This window comes from Hemitrygon akajei, chromosome 2 (assembly GCF_048418815.1).
Source record: "Hemitrygon akajei chromosome 2, sHemAka1.3, whole genome shotgun sequence".
Taxonomy (NCBI): domain Eukaryota; kingdom Metazoa; phylum Chordata; class Chondrichthyes; order Myliobatiformes; family Dasyatidae; genus Hemitrygon; species Hemitrygon akajei.
The window spans coordinates 196,099,818-196,124,885 of NC_133125.1; the positions used below are offsets into that span (position 1 = coordinate 196,099,818).

The 25,068-nt window shown below is 47.3% G+C and overlaps 1 protein-coding gene across 1 annotated transcript in view; it reads left to right on the forward strand.

Annotated features, from left to right (window-relative positions):
• The window catches only part of LOC140721953 (uncharacterized), a 90,906-nt gene that overhangs the window by 30,117 nt on the left and 35,721 nt on the right, over positions 1–25,068 (forward strand). The window contains exons 7-12 of the mRNA XM_073036780.1: positions 6,339–6,713; positions 6,792–6,887; positions 7,767–8,000; positions 9,006–9,028; positions 9,125–9,243; positions 22,643–23,172. Of these exons, the coding sequence (XP_072892881.1) occupies positions 6,339–6,713; positions 6,792–6,887; positions 7,767–8,000; positions 9,006–9,028; positions 9,125–9,243; positions 22,643–23,172 (1,377 nt within the window). The remainder of the gene's footprint in view (positions 1–6,338; positions 6,714–6,791; positions 6,888–7,766; positions 8,001–9,005; positions 9,029–9,124; positions 9,244–22,642; positions 23,173–25,068) is intronic.

Here is a 25,068-nt window from a genome sequence, read left to right on the forward strand (position 1 = left end):
TTTTGTGGCTGCCTGTGAGGAGGCAGGAAAAGGGAGGCGGGGTGTGCGGGATATAGAATGTATGTAGAGAGGTGGGGTTAGTTTACACAGACACAGTGGGACCAGGTTACTGAGGGAACTGGGAAAACACATTGTGAAGGCTCTGACCACAAAGAGTTAACAAGAGTGGATTCAACTCCCTGTGAGAAACCCCCCGTCACAGCTGTCTGACCCGAGGAGTATCAGACAGAGGGAGGAGCACAGTGAAGAGAGAAATCAAGAGGATAGGAGGAGGAAAACACGTGATAGCTCTGTCAGATAATGTGAATGACATTCAAATGACAGGCACATTGAGATTTAAAGAGTAATTAGTGAGAGAACAGATTTCCTCAAGCACTGATGTGGTTATCAACAGGTGGAGCAGCTCGGGAGGGGAGTGGTCTGAAATCAATATTTCCCATCTCTGTTTCCCAGGGAAAACATCATGGAATCCACGGAATGAAGAAAATGAACATTAACATCTTGGAAAATCTCACATTACAAGAGAGGAGGTGCTGATGATCTTAAAGCCAATTAAGGTGGATAAATCCCCAGAGCCTGATCAGGGGCATGCAAAGACATCAGGAGCAGGTCAAAATTGCAGGGGTCTTGTCAGAGAAATGTACTTCGTACTTAGCCACAGGTGAGGGGCCGGACGACTGGAGGGTGGCTGAAGGACAGAAATTGAGGAGGGCAGGAAGGACAATCCAGGGATGACCCACTCCTGATGAAGGGTTTCGGCCCGGAACATCGTCACTACCTCCTCCCATAGATGCTGTCTGGCCTGCTGAGTTTTGCCAGCATTTTGTGTTTTTATTTATTTCCAGCATCTGCAGATTCACTCGTGTAACCTCAACTTTAAATGTACTCATTGACTTGGCCCACACATCTCTCTGTGACAATGAATTCCAGTTTCTTGATCTTCTGGCTAAAGAAATTCCCCGTCACCAATGTTAAAAAGGGATGTATTTGTATTCTGGGTCTGTGTGCCTTGGTCCTAGACTCTCCCACTGTTGGAGACATCCTCTCCAACTCCACTCTCTGTAGGCATCCAATATTTGATTGGTCACAATGAGATAACTCCTTATTTATCTAAACTCCTGCAACTGCAGGCACAGAACCATCAAATGCTTCTTCTCACTACCCCGTTCTTTACCAGGATCATTTTTCTGAACTACCTCTGGACCCTCTGCAATGTCACCACATCCTTTCTGATATGAGGAGCCAAAACTGCTCTCAATACTCCAAATGGAGTCTGACCAACGCCTTATCGAGGCTCAGCATTCCATCGTTTACATTCTTGTCCCCTCAAAATTAATGCTAACATTGCATTTGCCTTCCTGACCACTGACTCAGCCTGCACGTTAAGCTTCGGATAAAACTGCACCAGGATTCCCAAGTCTCTCTGCTCCTCTGATTTCTGAATTTGCTGCACGTTTAATAGTCGATACCTTTATTCCCTCTACCAACGTGAATGACCATGTACTTCCCTACACTATATTCCAGCTGCCAATTCTTTGCCATTCTGCAATCTAAGGCCTACTGCAGACTCCCTGTTTCCTCAACACTCCCTACCCCTCCAGCTATCTTTGTATTATCCACAAAACCAGCAATTCTGCCACCCGTATCACTGACTGATCAAATGAAAAGAAGTGGTCCCAACACCAGCCCCTGCGGACACCACTCGTCAACAACACCAGTAAGGGACCTCTTTATTCCCCGTCTTTGCCTCCCAAGAATCAATCTTCTATCCATGCTAGTATCTTTCCTGTAATTCCATGGACTCTCATCTTGTTTCGCAGCCTCATGTGTGGCTCCTTGTCAAATGTCTTTTGAACATCCCAGTAAACAACGTCTACTAACTCTCCTTTGTCTATCCTTCCTGTTATTTCCTCAAAGAATGCAACAGATTGGTCAGGCAAGATTTCTCCACAGGGAAACCTTGCTGATTTCACCCATCATGTCCTTCAATTACTCTGAAACCTCATCCTTAATAACAGACTCTCGCCAACCAGTGAAGTCAGAAGAAATCACATATAATTTCCTGTCTTTTGCCTCCCTTTCTTTTTAAAGAGTGGAGTGACATTTACAATTTTCCAGTTCCCCCAAACCCCCCAGTGAAAACTGAACGATCAGCACTAATGTCTCCACAATCACTTCAGCTGCTTCTTTAAGAACCTTATGAGACAAGTTGAGTAAACTTGTCCTTGAAGTGACGGAGGATGAGAGGAGACGTGATAGAGGTGTATAAGATGATGTGAGGCATTGATCGTGTGGATGGCCGGTGGCTTTTTCCCAGGGCTGAAATGGCTAACATGAGGGGGCATAGTTTTAAGGTGCTTGGAAGGAGGTACAAGGGGATGTCAGAGGTGAATTTTTCACACAAAGAGTGGTGGGTGCATTGAATTCAAAGTGAAGGTGGTAGAGCCGGGTACAATAAAGGCTTTTTAGAGACTCTTAGATATGTACATGGAGCTTAGGGAAATAGAGGGCTGTGTGGTTGGGAAATTCTCGGCAGCTTCTGGAGCAGGATTCATGGCTGGCTCATCACTGTGGGCGGAAGGGCCTATAATGTGCTGTGGATTTTCTGTGTTCTATGCTGGAGGAACCGGTCAGACAGCATCTATGGAAATGGGATTTCGAGCCGAGATCCTTCTTCACAACTGGAAAGGAAGTGGGAAGTCCCCAGAATAGAAAGGTGGGGGATGGGAGGGAGGATAGCTGGAAAGGGATAGGTGAAGCCAGATAGGTTGGAAAGGTAAAGAGTTGGAGAAGAAGGAATCTGATACGAGAGCAGAATGGCCCATAGGGGAAATGGAAGGAGGAGGGGACGCACGGGGAGATGATAGTCAGGAAGGTGAAGGTAAGGGGCCAGAGTGGGGGATAGAAGGAGAAGGGAGAGGGAGGGAATTTTTTTTCGGGAAGGAGAAATCAATATTTATGCCATCTGTTTGGAGGCGACCCAAACATACTACACGGTGTTTTTCCTTCGGCCTGAGGGTAGCTCCGTCGTGGCACAAGAGAAGGCCGTGGACTGTCAGGTCGGAATGGGAATGAGAATTGGAAGTAAATTGTTCCATCTTTGGCAGATGGAGCAGAGGTGCTTGATGAAGCAGAACCCCAGTTTACAACAGGTCTCACCAATGTAGAGGAGGGTGCAGTGGGAGTGGCAGACCAGGAGAGAGAGAGAGAGAGAGAGAGAGAGAGAGAGACTACATGATGGACAGCTGGTGTTCAGCACAATGATATTTAAACGAGCGTTTCACTGGACACGCAGACGCACGAAGGTTCGGGGCAGAAATTGCCACTGAACTTTAAAGTACCCACAAAGGGTGGGGGCTGAGGACGATTAAGAGGAATCGATCCGTGACTATTAGTGCGTGTAAGGTCGACCCTGTGGAATCTACCAGTGTGTCGAACCCTTGCCTTATTAATAAGTGGACATTTCCACTTGGCATAATTTACTTATTATTATTTAATTATTTATGGTTTTTTATATTGCTACATTTCTACACTATTCTTGGTTGGTGTGACTGTAACAAAATCCAATTTCCCTCGGGATCAATAAAGTACATCTGTCTATCTGTCTGTCCGTCTGTCTGTCTGCCTGGGTTGATAGGTTATCACTTGAAGACAGCGCTCTTAAATTGGTCACGTTTGGCTGACTTGGAAGATTTGGAGGACATCGAGGAGGATCGACGACAGCTGTTTATTCAGATTACAAGCATCTCTCTCTCGCTTCAATCCCATGTACCTGAACTGAAAATTTCTTACATACCATCGTGAGACTGTAACTCTTGCCACCTGAGCTTGAACAAGTTTGGGAACTTTTATTTACACCTATATGTGCTTAACACAATTAACTCTTGATTTACCTGGTTGAAGTTACTATTTGACGTAGTTACTAATAAAATAGTGTTTTGTTAAGAGCAAAACCAGACTCCAGGTGTGTTCTGTTGCTGCTGATACTATTATAGGGTTGCTATATAGAGTGACAGGCTGCTTGCAAGGTTAAGTGTTAGGAGTGAGATTAGTGGGGAGGGTGACCGGACAATGGAGTCATGGAGGGTGTGATCCCTGCAGAGAGTAGAGAAGGGAGGAGGTAAAGATGTGTTTGGTGGTTGGATTCCATGATTGTGTGGCTAGGCACAGCTCAAATACCATCTATATACCTGCTGATGATACAACTATTGTTGGGAGAATCTCAGGTGGTGACGAGAGGGCGGACAGGAGTGAGATAAACAAACTAGTGGAGTGGTGTCGCAGCAACAACCTGGCACTCAACGTCAGTAAGACGGAAGAGCTGATTGTGAATTTCAGGAAGGGTAAGATGAAAGAACACATACCAATCCTCATATAGGGATCAGATGTGGAGAGAGTGAGCAGTTTGAAGTTCCTGGGTGTCAAGATCTCTGATGACCTAACCTATTCTCAACATATTGATGCAGTTATAAGGAAGGCAAGACAGAGATTATACTTCATGTCAACAAAAATACTCAAAAACATCTATAGATGTACCGTGGAGAGCATTCTGACAGGCTGCATCACTGTTTGGTATGGGGGGTGGGGGGGGAGGGTGCTACTGCACAGGACCAAAAAAAGCTGCAGAGGGTCATAAATTTAGTCGGCTCCATCTTGGGTACCAGCCTTCAAAGTATCCAAGACGTCTTCAAGGAGCGATGTCTCTGAGTCAGCGTCCTTTATTGAGGACCCCCAGCACCTAGGACATGCCCTTTTCTCACTGTTACCATCAGGGAGGAGGTACAGAAGCCTGAAGGCACACACTCTGCAATTCAGGAACAGCTTCTTCCACTCTGCATCCGATTCCTAAATGGACATATTGAAACCATTAACACTACCGCACATTGTTAATATATATTATTTCTGTTTTTGCAGTTTTTAATCTATTCAATATACATATACTGTAATTGATTTACATATATATATATATAGATAGATATTGTACTTCTATATTATGTATTGCATTGAACTGTTGCTGCTAAGTTAACAAAATACAGTACATGACACATGACACATGCCGGTGAGAATAAACCTGATTCTGATTCTGAGATGGTGGAGGTTTATGGAGGATGAGGTGATGGATGCAGACACTTACGTGCTGGTAGGTTAGGACAAGAGGAACTCTATCACTGTTGAGGCAGAGGGAAGATGAGGTGAGCACAGATGTTCGGGAAATGAAGGAGATGCAGGTAAGGGCAACATCAGTAGCGGAGGAAAGGAAACCCTGTTCTTTACAGAGGAGGACATACCTGATGTTCTGGAAGGGGAAACTGCATTCTGGGAACAGATTCAGTGGAAATGAAGGAGTTTAGAAAAGTTACAGGAAACTGGGTGGGAAGAGGTATAGTCAAGGTACCCTATGGAATCAGTAGGTTTATAAAATATGTCGGTTGACAGTTTTTTTCCAGAGATGGAGGCAGAGAGAAGGGCAAAGGGGAGGGAAGTGTTTGAAATGGACCAAGTGAATTCAAGTGCAGGGTGGAAGTTAGTGGCAAAGTTGATGAAATTGATAAACTCAGCATGGGTGCATGAAGCAGCACGAATGCAGTCATTAATGTTTCTGAGGAAGATTTGGGGAGCGTTACTGGGGAAGGCCTGGAACATGGGCTGTTCTTCGACAGGCATTACTGGGGCTCATGCAGATACCCGTGGATAGCCCTCGAGTCTGGAGAAGGTGGGAGGAGTGGAAGGAAAATTGGTGAGGGTGAGCACCAGCCCTTCCAGCTGGAGGGGAACTGGTTTGTTCTTTTATTGAGAAAGAAACAGAGAGCTGTAAGGCCATCTTGATGGGGGATAGAAGTTATAACTGGACATCCATGGTGAAGATGAGGCGGTCAGTGCCTGAGAATTGAAAATTGCTGAGGAGATTGAGGGCATGAGAACTGTCACGGATGTGGGTTGGGAGGGATTGACCTGAAGGGTTTAGAATGAAGTCAATGTATGAGGACAAGTTCAGTGGGGCTGGAGCAGGCAGGGACATAGGCCAACTGTCTGTCTCGCTTTTCAGGAATTGTCCCTTTCAGTTGTACTTTACACTGATCCAGGCTCCGCGCTCCGGGTTCATTTATATTCAGACCTCTTTAATGTGTTTCTGATCCCAACCTGACGTGGAAATTGCCGCGATTCCTGCCCAGAGAACACTTGGAGCAACGTTGTTCATTCCCGAGACTGCAGCGCCCCTAGTGGACATTCCAGGTACTGCAGGCGTTCTGCAGCTCCCCGAAAGTGAAAGGATCCTGAACCAGGAAGTACTGGGAGTTAACATGGCTTCGAAAGGACAGGTCGAGAGTTTAATCGAGGAGGTAATTTGTCCCATCTGCCTGGATTTCTTCACCGATCCGGTGTCACTGGAGTGTGGTCACTACTTCTGCCGCTCCTGCATCACACGGTGTTGGGAAAGGGAGGAGAGAAACTCCTGCCCGGAATGTAGAGAGGAGTTTGCAGACCGCAGCCTCAAGGGCAATCGGGTTTTAGCAAATCTGTCTGAGAAAGCTCGAAAACTAAACCTGAATCCCAAAGAGAAAGAAAGTAAACTTCACTGCGAGGAACATGAGGAAGAACTGAAGCTGTTTTGTGAGACGGACAGGAAACTGATCTGTCTGATCTGTAGAGATGCACTGGAACACAAGTCTCACAACTTCATGCCGATTAAAGAAGCCGTTAAAATTTACCAGGTAAAACCAATCCGCTTTCGATCGTCTGTTTATGTTGTCTTTTTGTTTTGTCTAATCCATTAACTCCTTAATTCCCAGGATCGGGTTAAATCTTCCTTGGACTCTCTCGCAAAAATGAAATCAGACTTTCAGGAAATGGAGCAGCAACAGAAAGAGAAGATTTCTGGAGTTCGGGTGAGGCTTCCTGTGCAGAATTCACAATCTTGTAGTGTAGTTTTGTTCCCTTTAATGCAGAATAGCAGAGTATCGCAGCTCCAGTGCCCTGGGCTCGATCCTAACCTCTGGTGCTGTCTCCGTGGAGTTTGCACGTTCTCTCTGTAACCAGTACCTTCTTTTAGCCGACAATCAACTCAATGTGGTATTTACAGATACTGTAGTTGTAAACTGATTTAAACCAGACGGATGTTTTGACTGTTCAGGATTGAACAGTAAAATGGCAACTGTAATTAACCCCGTGAAGGGGTATTGTATGTGAATCAGGTGGGAGTTAATAGGTCAGTGAGGAAGACTGGGTTTCAGGGAAATGTGATTGAATATCTGGGAACCACTCACTTGCTGCCTGTTATGCCACTGGAGTTTGGGACAGCAATGAAGGTCCTCCATCTCTGGCAGTGTTCATGTCTTCATTCAACATGTCAGTAGCTGCTTCTCGGTTTTCACTACTGTCAGTCATGCAGGTCCTGAGTGGAGACTCAGGAATAACATGGCACTCAGATGTAGAAAGACTCTTCATTGTTTCCGTAACAGTTTTGTTTCACCAGTCAGTATTGTTAGCCCTGAGCTGAACCCATGAACCTGGAGGACCAGTAGACCACTCTTACTCTGGCCTCTACCCTTTGACCTGTTTGGCATGGGTGACCCTACCAAGAGTCAAAGCATAAAGCCCACATTCCAGCCAACGGAGTTCTTTGGGTCATTGAGGCACACAAGCCTCCAAACCCAACCGCAAGGTTGTGGTCCTCTTGGATGATAATGAGCTGGACAGACCCTTCCATATCATAAGGAAATACATCAGGGCCAAATAATAAACCAGCCTCTCCTTTCATTCGACAGGAACAGTCACAAAGCGTTCAGTCCCACATCACATCCCAGTTTGATGAACTGCGCCAGATTATCACCGAGAAAGAGCAGCGTGTACTCCGAGATCTCAGGGAAGAAGAGGAGAGGATTCTAAATCCAATGGAGAAAAATCTTCGCGAGATTCAAGAGAATTTAAATGCCATCTACAAGGAAATCTCAAAGTTACAGGAACAGATAGATCAACAAGACAATATCATATTCCTCATGGTGAGAGATTTCAGTTTGGTCCTGTAAAAGTACATAGTCACAAAATGATGTATTTTAACTCAGTGTGGGATTTACAGATACTGGAGTTGTAAACTGATTGAAACCAGACGGATGTTTTGACTGTTCAGAGTTGTTGTCTCCAAACCGGCCTCTCACAACATCTGTACATCGCTGGACAGTCTGCATCCTTCTCGGGAATGTTTACTCTGATCGTAGCCAGTGATCACTTCTGTGATTCCCACGTATAATATCCACTGATACTCAGAGTAACATCCCATTACAGTCACAGATTGTGAGTGTGTCTGGTGCAGTGGGTGTGAGGGTCTCTCTGTTGATCGGTGGGAACTGAGGTTGAACTCCAGAATGTGACCTACACATCGGATTTACCATCTATATCTGGTTTGTATCAGGTTCATTGTTTTGGAGAATTTTGCACTGTCATTTGTTTTTCAGAAATATTCTTCATCAGATTATATCCCATTTTCATCAGAGACAGGACTTTCAGTCCATTCTCTCCTATCAGTTTCCCTGGTGCACAAGCCTCCTCCCACCTACTCACCACACCCAGTAACAGTGTCCCCAACTCCATGGTCCCTCATGTGTTTATCCAGCTTCCCCATTACAATCAATCTCTGCTGTTCCACTTCAGCCACTCCTGTAGCAGTGAGTTCCACATTCTCTTCACTACATTTCTTGTGGGATTTATTAACGACCTACTGATGTTTTATCTTTGACTTATTGTCTCCACACAAGCAGAAATATTTTCGATCAGATACATTCAGAATCTTAAAACCTGTCCAGTCTCTCCTGTAAGTTCCTTCTCTCTGTTATCGTATAATTCTCATAAATATTCCTTGTACTTTCTCGCACAGTTCAATGTCCCTCTTTCTCCATTCATGTTAGTGGGAATGAGTTCAGTGGGAATTTTCAGCAGGTTTTAATAACTTGGCTCAGATGCCGACAGTAAGTCTCAGTCAATTGAGATCTGTGTTTGATTTATTTCAGGAGGAAGCTCGTCGGAAGAGGAGGTAGGACATGGTCTTTACTGAAACTCAGTATGGATTTGTAAAATAGTTCAAATATCGCTGATGCTCAGTTTATAACCATCTGTATAATATTTACAGGATTAGTGAGGATGCCCACATATTGTCAGTGACAGATGGTGCCCTATTGGTTGAAAAATTCCATCACCCCTATTTGCTCGACATAGCATCGGAAGAAGTGATTGGTGGCATTAAACACGGTAAGACATAAGATTCATTTGTGCTTGTTTATGAGACACTACTAAGTCATAATTAGATGCCAAATATGGCTTGTCAATGACCTTCTGAAATTCCAAGTACACGACATCAACTGGTTCTCCTTTGTTTATCTGGCTTGTTATTTCTTCAAAGAATTCCAACTGATCTGTCAGGCAAGATTTTCCCTTGAGGAAACCATGGCCTATTTTATCATGTGCCTCCAAGTTCCCTGACAACTCCTCCTTAATAATCAACTTCACCATCTTCCCAGCCACTGAGGTCAGACTAACTGGCCTAGAGTTTCCTTTATTCTCTCTCTCTTCTTGAACGGTGGAGTGACATTTTCAAATTTCCAGTCTTCCAGAACCATTGAAGAATCTAGTGATTCTTGAAGGATCGTTACAAATGCCTCCATGATCTCTTCAGCCACCTCTTTCTGAACTCTGGCATGTACGCTGTCTAGTCCAGGTGACAGCTACCTAAAGATCTTTCCGTTTCCCAAGAACCTGTTCTCTAGTAATGCTAACTTCACGCCCGGCACGTCGCCTGACACTTGGAACTTCCACCATACTGCTAGTGTCTTCCACAGTGAAGACTGATGCAAATTATGTCTTCAGTTCATCCACCCTTTCATTGTCCCCCATTACTACTGTTACGTAAACCCCGTAACCAGGTAACTTACCAGCAAAGATAGATGGATCAGCTGAGTCGGATGCTACTATTTTCAACCGTTTTATTCAACAAGGGCACAAACGTATGGTTAATACAAAACATTCAGATCATCAAAACTCAATCTAAAACACCGGTGTAATAATAATCATTCAAAACACAAGCTCGATCGTCGTCTAGGGGTAATGTAGATTTTATATCGTTCACTGGATATCTAAAAGTCTTTTAGATCACGGCAGTTTCACTTAGTTGCCGGCGGAAGTGTCGCGTTGGTGCACTTTTAGTTAGAAAGACAGAGAACATGAAGCATTTACCCGACAGGTTTTCCAACCTGTAGGAGGTAGTCGGAAGTCTCGTTGGGGGAATGGACTCTCATCTGTGGCTTCCCCTGTAGCTAGGCCATCTTCCGTGGTGAAGTCGCCAATCCCAGGCAAGGGAAGGACGCACACGAACCCCACCACCGGCTGTAGCTATTAAAACGCTGTCGCAGGATTTCTAGCGTTTCTCCTTCGTGTGTTTCCTTGGTGCATCTGAGGGTCCTCCCCTCAGACCCGCCTTTATACTTCTTCACGGGATCGCAGGTGTCAATCAAGTTGCAGGTAATGCGATCTCTCTCTCAACCAGCCCACTTTGCCCGAGGGCTTTTCAGGTGGTCTCCATGAGACAATAGTCAAAGTCACTTTTATTCTGCTTCTTGGGAGAACGTGGTCTTTCGCACGTCTCTCTCTCTTGGGTCAGTTGACCCCCCTTAACTAGAGTTTTTGCGATTTTCACAAAGGAGGGGGCCAACGGCATAACACCTCCCCCCATAATGGGTTTTTAACCAGCGGTTAAAAACAGGTTGACACAGGAATTTTTTTTTTTGAATCTACATACTACACAAGCTTTTCTCTTCACAGAGTACTACTGTTATACATTCAAGTCAGTATCTAAACAGGTAACAAGTACAGTGCCCCTTTTCTTTAATACCTTAACCTCATGTGCCATACTAACGCCTGGTAGCATCAAACTTCAGCTCAATAACCACCTTATTTATTTGCTTTCTTCAGCAACATAACTAAGGAGGTGTGATCTTAGCTTACATACATCTACAAAGGTTCATGCAAAAGACAAATTTTTATGCTACTTTCAAACTTAACAGTCAAGCTTCCATGGGTGTTGTCTTTATTATTCACATACTTTGTCAAAATCCCTTAAAACCGGCTTCTGCTATTTTAAAAATCGCGTCCCCATTAACCCTCGCCTTTTTTCCGGTTAATTCCCTCGTGGCGATCTTGGGCACCCTGGCGAAATAGGCTTTCGCCCGCTCCTTTCATAGGAGTTATTTTATCAGCGTGTTCCAAACTTAGACCACCCAATTCCTTAATTTTAGGCAATTTGTCGTTTTTCTCTTCAGGACCCGTCATGCTATTAGTTTCCAATTTAAGATCCGCAAGCGATCTCGCTTTGTTCAGACAGCATTTCAAATTCTGCCTTTTCACACCACACTCTGGAATAACAATAGCGTGTGGGGCCCCTTTACCTTCCAACTCAACCTGTAATTGATTCACAGGCTTTGTGGTACCAAGCCATTGTCTCTGTAGCCTGGTTGCTGCTTTTGATATCAGTCCAGCCTTTAAATTTTCTTCATTCAATTTGGGAACTACACATCCCCCTTTCCCTTGAGTTCCGTGACTAGGTTCAGCACCATGTGTATCCCCATCTTGGACACACTCAAACGGGACATTGGCCTCTTCCAGGTTTTCAACACCCGTACCTTTTTCAACTTCTAACGTCCCCCCCTCCTTCCAGTAACTCTCCAGGCAGCCCCCTGTTGGGGAAGGCGCAACCCTGCGAGCTGAAACAACCTCCTCGGCCATGTCAGCTGACTTCTCCACAGCAAGGATACCCTTCTCCTCTAAGACTGCCCTCATTTCACTCTCGGGACCATCGAGAACATCTTTAGAACTCTCAACTTCTCCAAACAATTCTGCCAAACCAGACAGATCAACCACGTCCAACTCTGGACGTTTTAACAGCTTTATCCGTTTCTCATCTTTATTTCCTACCTCTAGGACCTTTCTCTTCACTAAGGGGGGAGCTATCTCCTCGCCCTTACCCCCTTTTACTTTACTGCCTTCCGTTTTACCACCCTCTGAACCCTCGTGGTGTAGGGTCGGTAAAAACGTCTGGGCCAATTTCAAACTGCGCGCTGTCCCAGCCGCCGCTCTCGACAGGCTGCGAGTGACCGCGCATGCGCGATAGCTCGGGGACTCCATGGGCGGGGCCTCAACTATCAGGGCAGTTCCGATCTTCCCACCCGCGAGGTCATTACCCAACAGGAGGTCCACGCCCTCCCCCGGTAACTCCGGCAGGACTCCTAGCTCCACAGGTCCCGACACCAACTCGCAATCGAGAAGGACCCTATGCAAAGGCACGACCTCGGTCTGGTTCCTGATACCTCTCAGGGCAACCTCCCCCATCCGAGGGCCGAAATTTAACACGTTACAGCTAATTAACGATAGTTCCGCCCCCGTGTCTCTCCAAATTCGTACGGGGATGGGGGGGTCCCCTTCCCTCAAAGACACGGTTCCTTCGGAACTAAATGTCTCCCGCCCCTCCGGTACTCCATCTACCTGGGGCCCTCTTGTCAACTTCCCGATTACCACTGCACGCCCGATAGGGGTCGCTGCTCTCTCCCTCTCTGGCTCCATTCTCGGAGCAAAGCATTTTGATGCAATATGTCCCACCTTTCCACAATTAAAACAGTTTAAACCAGGAGATCTCCAGGTTTCCTGTCTGTTATCCTCACTTTTTGTGCTAGCTCCCGGCGGAGTTTCTCCCTTAGCCGGCGGACTTTCCCTACCATTCCGACGGTCTCTCGGGTAACTTTTTGGCGAGGAAAACTTTGTCTTGTGGGTTAGGGCATATTCATCTGCGAGCCTAGCCATCTCTGAGATGGACTGATTCGTCCTCTCATTTAAATACATTCGGATCTCTTCCGGAACGCAACCTTTAAATTCCTCAATCAAAACTAACTCCCTGAGACGCCCATAGTTCTCGGCCACCTTTTCAAAGAGCAAGAAATAACTATCAACATCCGTCTCCTCGAACGGGGGGACCAACCTCAACGCCCGACTAATATCAAACCCCTCCTCTCTCTCTTCCCCTTGAGTTCTTCGCTCTTGCTTTCGCCTGTCCAGCTCCAATTCATGGTTCCTTTGTTTCTCTTTCTCTTCTGCTTCTGCTTCTGCTTCTAGCTGCTTTAGTTTGAACACATGCTCTCTTTCCACAGCCCTTTCCTTTGCGGCTCTCTCGGCTTCTTTTTCCCTCTCAGCTCTCTCGGCTTCTTTTTCCCTCTCAGCTGCTTCTACTTCTAGCTGCTTTATTTTAAACTCATGTTCCAGCCTTGCTTTCTCCAACTCTGCCTGATTTGTCCCACTCACTAATCTCCTTTCGGGAATATTTTCCAAATCCTCAGCTGCAAACACCTTCTTCCCAACGTAATGCTGTTGTATGACCCTTCGCACTTCCTGCTTTTTCATTGCTGGCTTCACCGCTGTGAGGTCTAATGCCTGCGCCAAATTTACCAATTCTGATTTTGTAGCTTTCCATAGCGCCTCTACCGTCGGGTTTCTCCTAAATTCCTGCACATCCATCTTTGCTGGTTTCCCGTCTGGCTACCTGCGTAACCAGATTTAAGTTTGGACTTACAGCCCGATTCACTGACCCTCCCGTTTGGTTTCAAATCCGGGACGAGAACCCCACTTGTTACGTAAACCCCGTAACCAGGTAACTTACCAGCAAAGATAGATGGATCAGCTGAGTCGGATGCTACTATTTTCAACCGTTTTATTCAACAAGGGCACAAACGTATGGTTAATACAAAACATTCAGATCATCAAAACTCAATCTAAAACACCGGTGTAATAATAATCATTCAAAACACAAGCTCGATCGTCGTCTAGGGGTAATGTAGATTTTATATCGTTCACTGGATATCTAAAAGTCTTTTAGATCACGGCAGTTTCACTTAGTTGCCGGCGGAAGTGTCGCGTTGGTGCACTTTTAGTTAGAAAGACAGAGAACATGAAGCATTTACCCGACAAGTTTTCCAACCTGTAGGAGGTAGTCGGAAGTCTCGTTGGGGGAATGGACTCTCATCTGTGGCTTCCCCTGTAGCTAGGCCGTCTTCCGTGGTGAAGTCGCCAATCCCAGGCAAGGGAAGGACGCACACGAACCCCACCACCGGCTGTAGCTATTAAAACGCTGTCGCAGGATTTCTAGCGTTTCTCCTTCGTGTGTTTCCTTGGTGCATCTGAGGGTCCTCCCCTCAGACCCGCCTTTATACTTCTTCACGGGATCGCAGGTGTCAATCAAGTTGCAGGTAATGCGATCTCTCTCTCAACCAGCCCACTTTGCCCGAGGGCTTTTCAGGTGGTCTCCATGAGACAATAGTCAAAGTCACTTTTATTCTGCTTCTTGGGAGAACGTGGTCTTTCGCACGTCTCTCTCTCTTGGGTCAGTTGACCCACCTTAACTAGAGTTCTTGCGATTTTCACAAAGGAGGGGGCCAACGGCATAACACTACCTCTCCAGCATTGTTTTCCAGCAGTCCGATATCCACTCTTGCCTCTCTCTAATCCAGAGATTAGGACCTCCTGGGTAGTAATTTCTGGATTGCTGCCTGTGCCAGGCGCCAGTGAGGGTAGAAACACGATGATCTGGCAGGTAAATGTATGGCTGAGAAGCTGGTGCAGGGGGGGCAGGCTTCAGGTTCTTGGATCATTGGGATCCCCCTGGGGGAGGTATGACCTGATCAGAAGTGATGGGTTGCACCTGAACCCAAGGGGGACCAATATTCTTGCGGGCAGGTTTGTTAGAGCTATTGGGGAGGGTTTAAACTAATTTTGTTGGGGGGTGGGAACTGGAGTGAAGGGACTCAGGATAGGATGGATGGTAAAAATGGTAATGATAGCCTGCAGTCAGACTGTCAGGAAGGACAGGCAGGTGATGGAACTCAGTTGCAGCCAACAGGCTGAGTATCAAAACTTTAGGGATGCAGAATCAGAAAGGACAGCAAATACGGTACTCAAGCTGTTGTATCTAAATGCACGTAGTGTAAGAAATAAAGTGGATGATCTTGTTGCACGATTACAAATGGCCAGGTATGATGTTGTGGCCATCACTGAATTGTGGCTGAAGGATGGTTGTAGTTGGGAGCTGAATGTCCAATGTTACACATTATGTCGGAGTGATAGGAAGATAGGCAGAGGGGGTGGTGTGGCTCTACTGGTAGATAATGGCATCAAATCAGTAGAAGGATGTGACATAGGATCGGAAGATATTGAATACTTGTGGGTTGAGTTCAGAAACAGCAAGGTTAAAAAGACCTTGATGGCAGTTATACACAGGCCTCCAACAGAGCTGGGCGGTGGACCACAGATTACAACAGGAAATAGAAAAGCTGTGTCAAAAGGGCAATGTTCTGGTAGTCATGGGAGATTTTAACATGCAGGTTGATTGGGAAAATCAGGTTGATAATGGATCTGAAGAGTGAGTTTGTTGAATCCCTAAGAGATGGCATTTAAAGCAGTTTGTCATTGAGCCTACTAGGGGATCAGCTATACTGGATTGGCTGTTACGTAATGAACCAGAGGCGATTAGGGAGCTGAAGGTAAAAAACCCTGAGGAACCAGTGATCACAGTATGATTGAGTTTAACTTGAAATTTGATAGAGAGAAAGTAAAGTAGCAGTCGCCAACCCGTTAATCACAATCGACTGGTCGATCTTTGAGACTTTCCCAGTAGATCCCGAAAAAAATTCAAAAATAAATACACAAATACTGTTGAAAGATTGTTTCCGGGTTGCGGGGTTTTGTTCCGTTCTTTCTGTCCAGTGCGCATGTGTGTAGCTCCCCCGCATTACACAGTGTAATTCAACACGTACAAACACACTGGATGAACTCAGCAGGTCGGGCAGCATCCGTTGAAATGAGCAGTCAACCTGCTGACTGCTGAATTCATCCAGCTTGTTTGTACATGTTGATGTGACCACAGCATCTGCAGTGTACTTTGTGTTTACACAGTGTAATTCAGTGGTCCCCAACCACCGGGCCGTGAGGAAACGATACGAGTCAGCTGCACCTTTCCTCACTCCTTGTCTTGCCCACTGTTCAACTTGAACCCACGTGAGGTCATCAGTCGCCTAAACGCAGTGATACCCTCGCGCCAGGAATCACTGGTTCGCCTCACGTGGCCGGCGAGAAGTGCCGTTGGTACTGGCCTGGAGCGCGGAGAGAAGGGCGCCGCCTCTAAACCTGTTCACCACACCGAATGCTCGTGGGGAACCCAGTGCTAAAATATTCACAGACGATCTAATTCGGGCTCAGGGTTCCGTAAGTATCAGAGCAGCTACCTCGCTGCGATCTGCTGAAACAAATTTTTGTCGGCCGATAGATCCTACAAAGGGGGCGGGCGGGCGCCCTGTCACACTCCCCGCTCTGTCGCATTCTCCGGACTGGAACCGGCACGGGGACCTCCGGCCCTGACCTTGTCCTCTCACCCCACCCACAACCAGCCACATTTGGCCAGGGTGTCTGGCGGAGGGCGGGCAGGCGGAGGCTGCAGTTTGGGCCTGGAGGCTGTCTAATGAGGCAGTGAAATCCTCAAAACTGCTTCGGTACCTTGATTCCAAGCACCCCGCACTTAAAGACAAACCCGCTGAGTTTTTTGAGCGGAGAAAACGTGAGCAAGTGGGACAAAAGCTAAGTGCCGAGAGCCGCAAAAACTAAATTGTGCAATAGACTGGACATAAGGAACCTGCTTCGAGTATCGCTGTATTCTGGTCGTGTTTAATCCCCACCCCCGCCGGCGGCCGGTCGGCAAGAATATTGTCAATATTAAACCGGTCCGCGGTGCAAAAAAGGGTGTGTACCCCTGGTGTTTATACATTATTTCTACTTCCGGGTTGCGGGGTTTTAATTCCGGTATTTTCTGCCCCAGTGCGCATGTGTGTAACTAATCAATCTGGGTGTCGATGTCACCTTTGACTATGACCGAGTTAGGGGATCTTGGGCTTAAAAAGGTTGGTGACCACTAAAGTAAAGGCTGATGTAGCAGTATTTCAGTGGAGTAAGGGAAATGACAGTGGTATGAGACAGGAGTTGGCCAAAGTAGATTGGGAAGAGCTGCTGACAGGGATGTCAGCAGAGCAGCAATGGTGTGTGTTTCTGGGGAAATGAGGAAGCTGCAGGACATGAGTATGTTTTCATTTCTTCCAAAAATGAAGAAATACTCAAATTGTAAAATAGTATAACCATGACTGACAAGGGATGTCAAAACTATTGTAAAAGCAAAAGAAAGGACATACAACAAAGCAAAAATTAGTGGGATGATAGTGGATTGGGAAGTTTTTAAAAACCTAAACAGAGCAACTAAAACAATCATTGGAAAGGAAAAGATGAAATGTGAAAGCAAGCTAGCAAATAATATCAAAGTGGATGGTAAAAGTTTTTTCACGTATGTTAAAAATAAAAGAGAAATGAGAGTGGATATGGGACCGCCAGAAAATGAGGCAGGAAAATTAATAACAGGGGACAAGGAGATGGCGAATGAACTAAATGACTATTTTGAATCAGTCTTCACTGTGGAAGACACTAACAGTATGCCTGATGTAGTGTGTGAAGGAAGAGAAGTGGGTGCAGTTACTGTTACAAGAGAGAAGGTGCTCAAAAAGCTGAAAGACCTAAAGGTACATAAGTCACCTGGACCACAGGAACTGCACCCTAGGGTTCTGAAAGATGTAGCATTAGAGATTATGGGGGCATTAGAAACCTACACAATCCACTATGACCCTGGAAAATGGTTCACCAAACGCAGGTATCGGCCGAAGTGGTGCCTTAGGGATGGCCTGATTAGGTTTTCCCACCACCTGGCATGTATGACATCCTCTACAGTAATTTGCAATATCTTTCCTCACGTTAGGCCAATAAAATCCCCTCATAATCCTGTGCACTGTTTTCTTTACTCCGAAATGTCCACCTAAAGGCATCTTATGGGCCAGGTTTAAAACTTAAGCCCTGTAAACTTTTGAAGCACTACCTGATGCACAATAGCCCAATCCTCACTTGCAGGCACAGTGGCTGATCTCCACTTCCTCATCAACACCCCATCTTTAAGGTAATATCTCACTGACTTTCTGAATTTCATCCTCAGAGAGAGCTCTCTCTTTTAAAGCCACAATTTCAGGATCTTTATTTAGTTCTTCTATAAATTCCCTCCTCAATAAAGACGTCTTTCTCATCCTACTTACTCTCCTCAGCCTTACTACCATCTAAGTCCTGTTGGTTTAGGGACAGTAGGAAAGTCTAGATAAATCAATATTAGCATCAGCACCCTTTTCCGACATGTTTCTAGTGACCACGCAGGGGGGATACACATCAGCATCTATGGGCGGGCCCTCAGCAGCAGCAGGCTCACTGGCTAGCTGAACTGCTGGGTAAACATGCCCACCTGCAAGGTCATTTCCGAGTAAGAGATCAACATTGTCTATCGGTAGTTCAGACCGCACCCCTATTGTGACTGGTCCAGATACCAAGTCGCATTTCAGAATTATCTTATGCAAAGGCACAGTCTCAGTCCCCTTTCCAATACCTTTGATAATATTCACCACCATATGACCATATAACAATTACAGCACGGAAACAGGCCATCTCGGCCCTTCTAGTCCGTGCCGAACACTTACTCTCACCTCGTCCCACTGACCCGCACTCATCCCATAACCCTCCATTCCTTTCCTGTCCATATACCTATCCAATTTTAGTTTAAATGACAATACCGAACCTGCCTCTACCACTTCTACTGGAAGCTCATTCCACACAGCTACCACTCTCTGAGTAAAGAAATTCCCCCTCGTGTTACCCCTAAACTTTTGCCCCCGACTCTCAAATCTCCATCTCAGCACCGAACTCCAAAACACTCTTTAATATCAGTGACTGAAAAGCTCCAGTATCGCTCCAGATTCTCACTGGAACTGGAGTTGATCCCTCCTTCACAGACACAAACCCATTTGAAATAAATCTCTCAAGTCCCTCTTGAACTCGGTCAGACCCCTCCTTCTTCAGCGGTGTTTTAACCGTCTGAACGCAGGCATTTGGGGTTTTCTCTCTCTCTGTCCCTTTTTCCCTTTTCATAGCAAAACAATTGGATGCCACATGACCAGGCTTCCCACAAAAGTAACACTTGAAACTGGGAAATTTTTCTTTTGACTGCTTCCCTTCCTCCTGACTTTTATCACTAGTCCCCGGTTTACTCTCTGGTTTAGCCGGTGGGTTATCTCTGTTATCCCTGCTACTCCTTTGGTAGCTCTTGCTCGGGAAAAACTTTACCTTGTGGGTTAAAGCAGACTCGTCTGCTAACTTAGCAGTCTCTGACAGGGTCTCAGCCTCTCTCTCATTCAGGTACGTCCTTATGTTGTCAGCGACCCAGGTTCATGTCCCGTTACTGCCTGTCAGGAGTTTGTACGTTCTCCCATGACCACGTGGGTTTCTTCCAGGTGCTCTAGTTGCACAGTCCAAACCTGTACTGGTTGGCAGGTTAATTGGTCATTGTAACTTGTCCCATGGTCAGGCTCGGATTAAATCAGGGGTTGCTGGGTGGTGGGGGTCATTGTAACTTGTCCCATGGTCAGGCTCGGATTAAATCAGGGGTTGCTGGGTGGTGGGGGTAATTGTGACTTGTTCCCTGGTCAGGCTCGGATTAAATCAGGGGTTTCGGTGGTGGGGGTAATTGTGACTTGTTCCATGGTCAGGCTCGGATTAAATCAGGGGTTGCTGGGTGGTGGGGGTCATTGTAACTTGTCCCATGGTCAGGCTCGGATTAAATCAGGGGTTGCTGGGTGGTGGGGGGTCATTGTAACTTGTCCCATGGTCAGGCTTGGATTAAATCAGGGGTTGCTGGGTGGTGGGGTCATTGTAACTTGTCCCATGGTCAGGTTTGGATTAAATCAGGGGATGCTGCGTGGTGGGGGATCATTGTAACTTGTCCCATGGTCAGGCTCGGATTAAATCAGGGGTTGCTGGGTGTTGGGGGTCATTGTAACTTGTCCCATGGTCAGGTTCGGATTAAATCAGGGGATGCTGGGTGGTGGGGTGTCATTGTAACTTGTCCCATGGTCAGGCTCGGATTAAATCAGAGGTTCCTGGGTGGTGGGGGTCATTGTGACTTTTTCCATGGTCAGGCTGGGATTAAATCAGGGGTTGCTGGGTGGTGGGGGTCATTGTAACTTGTCCCATGGTCAGGCTCGGATTAAATCAGGGGTTGCTGGGTGGTGGGGGTCATTGTAACTTGTCCCATGGTCAGGCTCGGATTAAATCAGGGGTTTCTGGGTGGTGGGGTTCAAAGGGCCGGAAGAGCCTATTCCGTGCTGTATCTCAATAAATAAATTACAGCTGATGGAAGTGCAGTAGATATCGTCTCCATGGAGTTTAGTGAGGGATTTGACAAGGTAGCAGAGAGTTAGATCACATGGGATACTGTACGATCTGGAATAGGATACAGAGTTGTCTGGGTGGAGTCCTGTGATCAGTGGTTGTTCTGCAGGGATCGGTGCTGGGTCCACTGTTTTTCATCATTCATATGAACGATTTGGAGAGAATGTAGGTGACGTGTTTAGTAGGTTTGTGAAGGACTCTAAAATTGGTGGTTTCATGGACAATGAAGAGGTTATTTATTTATTTAGAGACAGTGTGAAACAGGCCGTCCCAGACCAATGACCCGCTCCACCCAGCAGCCTAACTATTTAAAACCAGCCTAATCACGGGGCAATGTACAATGACCATTTAACCTACAAACCGCTATGTCTTTGTACCAGCGTCACAGAGTGATAGAAACTAACAGCACAGGCCCTTCAGCCCATCTGGTCTGTACCGAACCGGGACCATGGTCCTCCAACTCCAACCATCCATGTACCGTCCAAACTTCTCTTAAATGTTTAAATCGAGCTTGCATGTACCACTTGGGCTGGCAGCTCGTTCCACCCTCTCACAACCCTCTGAATGAAGCAGTTTCCCCTCATGTTCCCCTTAAACTTTTCATCTTTCACCTTTAACCCATGACCTCTGGTTGTAATCCCACACACCCTCTGTGGAAAAAGCCTGCTTGCATTTACCCTATTTATACCCCCTCATTATTTTGTATACCTCTATCAAATCTCCCCTCAGTCTTCTATGTTACAGGAATAAAGTCCTAAACTATTCAATCTTTCCTTATGACTCAGGTCCTCCAGTCCCAGCAACGTCCCTGGAAATTTTCTCTGTACTCTTTCAAACTTGTTTACATCCTTCCTGTAGGTAGGTGACCAAAACTGTACACAATATCCCAAATTAGCCGGCCCCAGGTCTCATACAACTTCAACATAACATCCAGCAACCTGTAACACCACTTTCGGTGTATTCTGGACCTGTGTTCCCAGATCTGCTGTAGAACAGAGTCCTCAGTGCCCGTCCATTCACTGTGAAAGACCGACACTGGGGTCCTACCGAAGAGCAACAGCTCACACTTGTCTGCATTAAATTCCAGCTGACACTTTTCAGCCCATTTTCCCAGCTGCTCCAGATCCCACTGCAAGTAATGATGGTCTTCCTCGCTGTCCACTCCTCCCCAATCTGAGGGATGAATCCGGAGAACCCGGAGGAAATGCACGAGGTCCCGGGGAGAAAGTACAAACTCCTTACAGATGGTGTCGGAATTGAACTCTGAACTCTGGAATACCCCAAGGTGCAACAGTATTGTGTTATCCACTACATAACCCTCTTGCTCATGGTTTATCCAAGATTACAATGAGATCTTGATTAATTGGGTCTCTGGGCCATTGGATGGAAATTGATTTAAATTCAGAGAGATGAGGGTGTTGCATTTCGGAAGGTAAACCAGGACAAGATTTACACATCAATCGGGGGCCCTGGAGAGTGTTGTGGAACAGAGAGATGAGGAGGTGATTGTCTTCATCAGTCAGAATACTGAGTACAGGATCTGGGACGTCACGTTATGAGTGTACAAGACATTGGGACGGCCACATTTGGAGCAGAGTAACACACAAACTGCTGGAGGAACTCAGCAGGTCAGGCAGCATCTATGGATATGAATAAACAGTTGATGATTTGGGCCAAGGTTTTGTGTGTGTTGCTTTGGATTTCCAGCATCTGCAGACTTTCTTGTCTTTATGATTTTGATCACCCTGTACAGTTCTGGTTATCGTTCTACAGGAAGGATGTCATTAAACTGAGAGGGTATAAAACAGATTTACAAGGATGTTACTGGGACTGGAGAGTTTGGGTTATAAGGAGAGGCTGTATATTCTGGGTCTTTCTCATACCCGGTTCCACTGCTATCTCCCGTCTTTCTTTCCAATCGAGGAAAGGTCTCGGCTTGAAACAGCAACTGTACATCTCCCTTATCACATGCTGCTTGACCCGCTGAGATCCTCTAGAATTTTGTGTTTGTTGATCGAGGAAAATCCGCTCTCCATGTCGAGGAAAAACCTCGGGAAGATGCCGGTTGTCCATCCGCTGTGTTTGGGTAAAACCCCGGGAATGGGTCCTGTCGCCCATCCAACTGCGCCTGAGGCCCAGCGGCCTCTCCCCACGGTCCCGGGGCCGCGCTGCCCGAGTCTCCCCCCCGGTCCCCGGGGCCGCGCTGCCCGAGTCTCCCCCCGATCCCCGGGACTCTCTAATTCTCTGCTTCTCCCCCCAGTCTCTGTCACCCTGGATGTGGAAACGGCGCATTCGTGGCTCGAGGTGTCTGAGGATCGGAAGAGTGTGAGACGGACCGGGACCCGGAGGGATCTCCCTGACACCGGGAAGAGGTTCACATACTGGCTTTGTGTGCTGGGATCGGAGGGATTCACATCGGGGAGACATTACTGGGAGGTGGAGGTGACGGGGAATCGGCGCTGGAGTCTGGGAGTCGCCGCAGAGTCTGTGAAGAGGAAGCGATTGGTCACATGGAGTCCGGAGACCGGATTCTGGAGAATCGCGCGGGTTGATGACGTGATGAAGGTTCTCACCTCCCCTTTGTCCCGTCTCCCTGCCGGTCCCATCCCCGGGAGGGTGGGAGTTTATCTCAGTTACGAGTCCGGGACAGTTTCATTTTACAACGCGGAGACCAAGTCCCATCTCCACACCTTCACTGGGAATAAATTCACGGAGAAACTTTATCCTTTCTTCGGGTTTGGATATAAAAACGAGTGGCTGAGAATCTGCTCCGGTTCCGCTCCGGGTCTGTAAACGGGTCGGGTCCCGGGACCGGCGTCAGGAGTAAGTCAGTGTAAATATAAATGTGCGGAGAGTGAAATAAACACGATGTGAGAATTATCGATCCATTAATTTTAACTCGTTCACCGCATCCGTCAACAGAACAGAAACACTGCGGATTCAGCAGCAGCCGCGGGCGGCGGGTCCTGAGCTTCCCGGCTCCCCCGGGTGCTAAACTCTACCGGGACTGACAGGGTAACTGGGGCAAGTGGTGGTGGTGCTGACTGGGAGAGGGAGGTCAGGGTTAATCTTGGTAACACGGGACATGTTGTGGTGGTAACACACAAAGCGCCTGGGTCTCCCACCGTGTCAGGCAACATCTATGGAGGGAAATGGGCAGGTGAGGGGTGGATCCAGGTGAGGGGTAATACCTGAGGGAGGGTTGATAGATGAGGGACGGGTGGAAATGTGTCAGAAATTGGGAGGTGAGAGGTGTCAGTGACAAAGGGCTGAAGATTTTGGAATCTGACAGGAGGGGAAAGTGACCCCGGAGTAAAGGGAGGGAGGTGGGGAGGAGTGTGTGGGAGATGGGCAGATGGAGAGGGTCAGGTGGAGAGTGGGTGATCGGCAGATGTAGAGGGTGGGGATGAGTGTGAGGGTGATGGGCAGATGGAGAGGGTCAGGAGGAGAGTAGGTGATCGGCAGATGGAGAGGGTGGGGAGGAGTGTGGGGGATGGGTAGATGGAGAGGTGGGGAGGAGTGTGAGGGTGATGAGCAGATGGAGAGGGTGGGGAGGAGGGTGTGGGTGATTGGCAGATGGAGAGGGTGGGGAGGAATGTGTGGGTGATGGGCAGATGGAGAGGTGGGGAGGAGTGTGAGGGTGATGAGCAGATGGAGAGGGTGGGGAGGAGTGTGGGGGATGGGTAGATGGAGAGGGTGGGGGAGGAGTGTGAGGGTGATGAGCAGATGGAGAGGGTGGGGAGGAGTGTGTGGGTGATGGGCAGATGGAGAGGGTGGGGAGGAGTGTGTGGGTGATGGGCAGATGGAGAGGGTGGGGGGGAGTGTGTGGGTGATGGACAGATGGAGAGGGTGGGGAGGAGTGTGTGGGTGATGGGCAGATGGAGAGGGTGGGGGGGAGTGTGTGGGTGATGGACAGATGGAGAGGGTGGGGAAGGAGTGTGTGGGTGATGGGCAGATGGAGAGGGTGGGGAGGAGTGTGTGGGTGATGGGCAGATGGAGAGGGTGGGGAGGAGTGTGTGGGTGATGGGCAGATGGAGAGGGTGGGGAAGGAGGGGAAAAAGAGAGGGTGATGGGGCTGGTGGAGCAGGAGGAGAGAGACAATTAAACAGGAAAAGTGACAGGGAACGACTTCCAGAAGTTTGAAAGTTCGATGTTGATGCTGCCAGGTTGCCAATCACCCTGACGGAAAATGGGGAGCTGTTCCTCTAATTTACAAGGCAAATAGAGTCCGGATCTCTACTTTGAATCAGATATTCAGTTTTGGACCCAGTTTATATGCAGGAAATGCTGGAAAAACACAGCAGGTTGGTCAGGATCTGTGGAGAGAGGAACAGGTTTCACGTTCCACGTCGGTGACCTCTCCCGGAATTGATTCAAACACTGCCTGCTCTGTTGTGGGTTTCAAGTAATTTCTGTTTTGTTTTAGTTCTTCCAGCATCTGATTGAAGAAAAAATGGGAGTGCAGTGTAATTTCATCTGGAAGGGGGATAAAGAAGGAGGAATGTGATAGGAGAGGGGAGTGGACCATTAGAGACATCGATGCTCAGGTTGGAACTACCCAGAGAGGTACGGTGAAGGGGAGAGAGACGTGGACATGATATTTTGGAGCCGGAAGTGTGGCAACACATGCAGGCTGATCCCAGCACAATCCTCGGGCAGACTGTGTTGGTCATTGACGCAATGGAG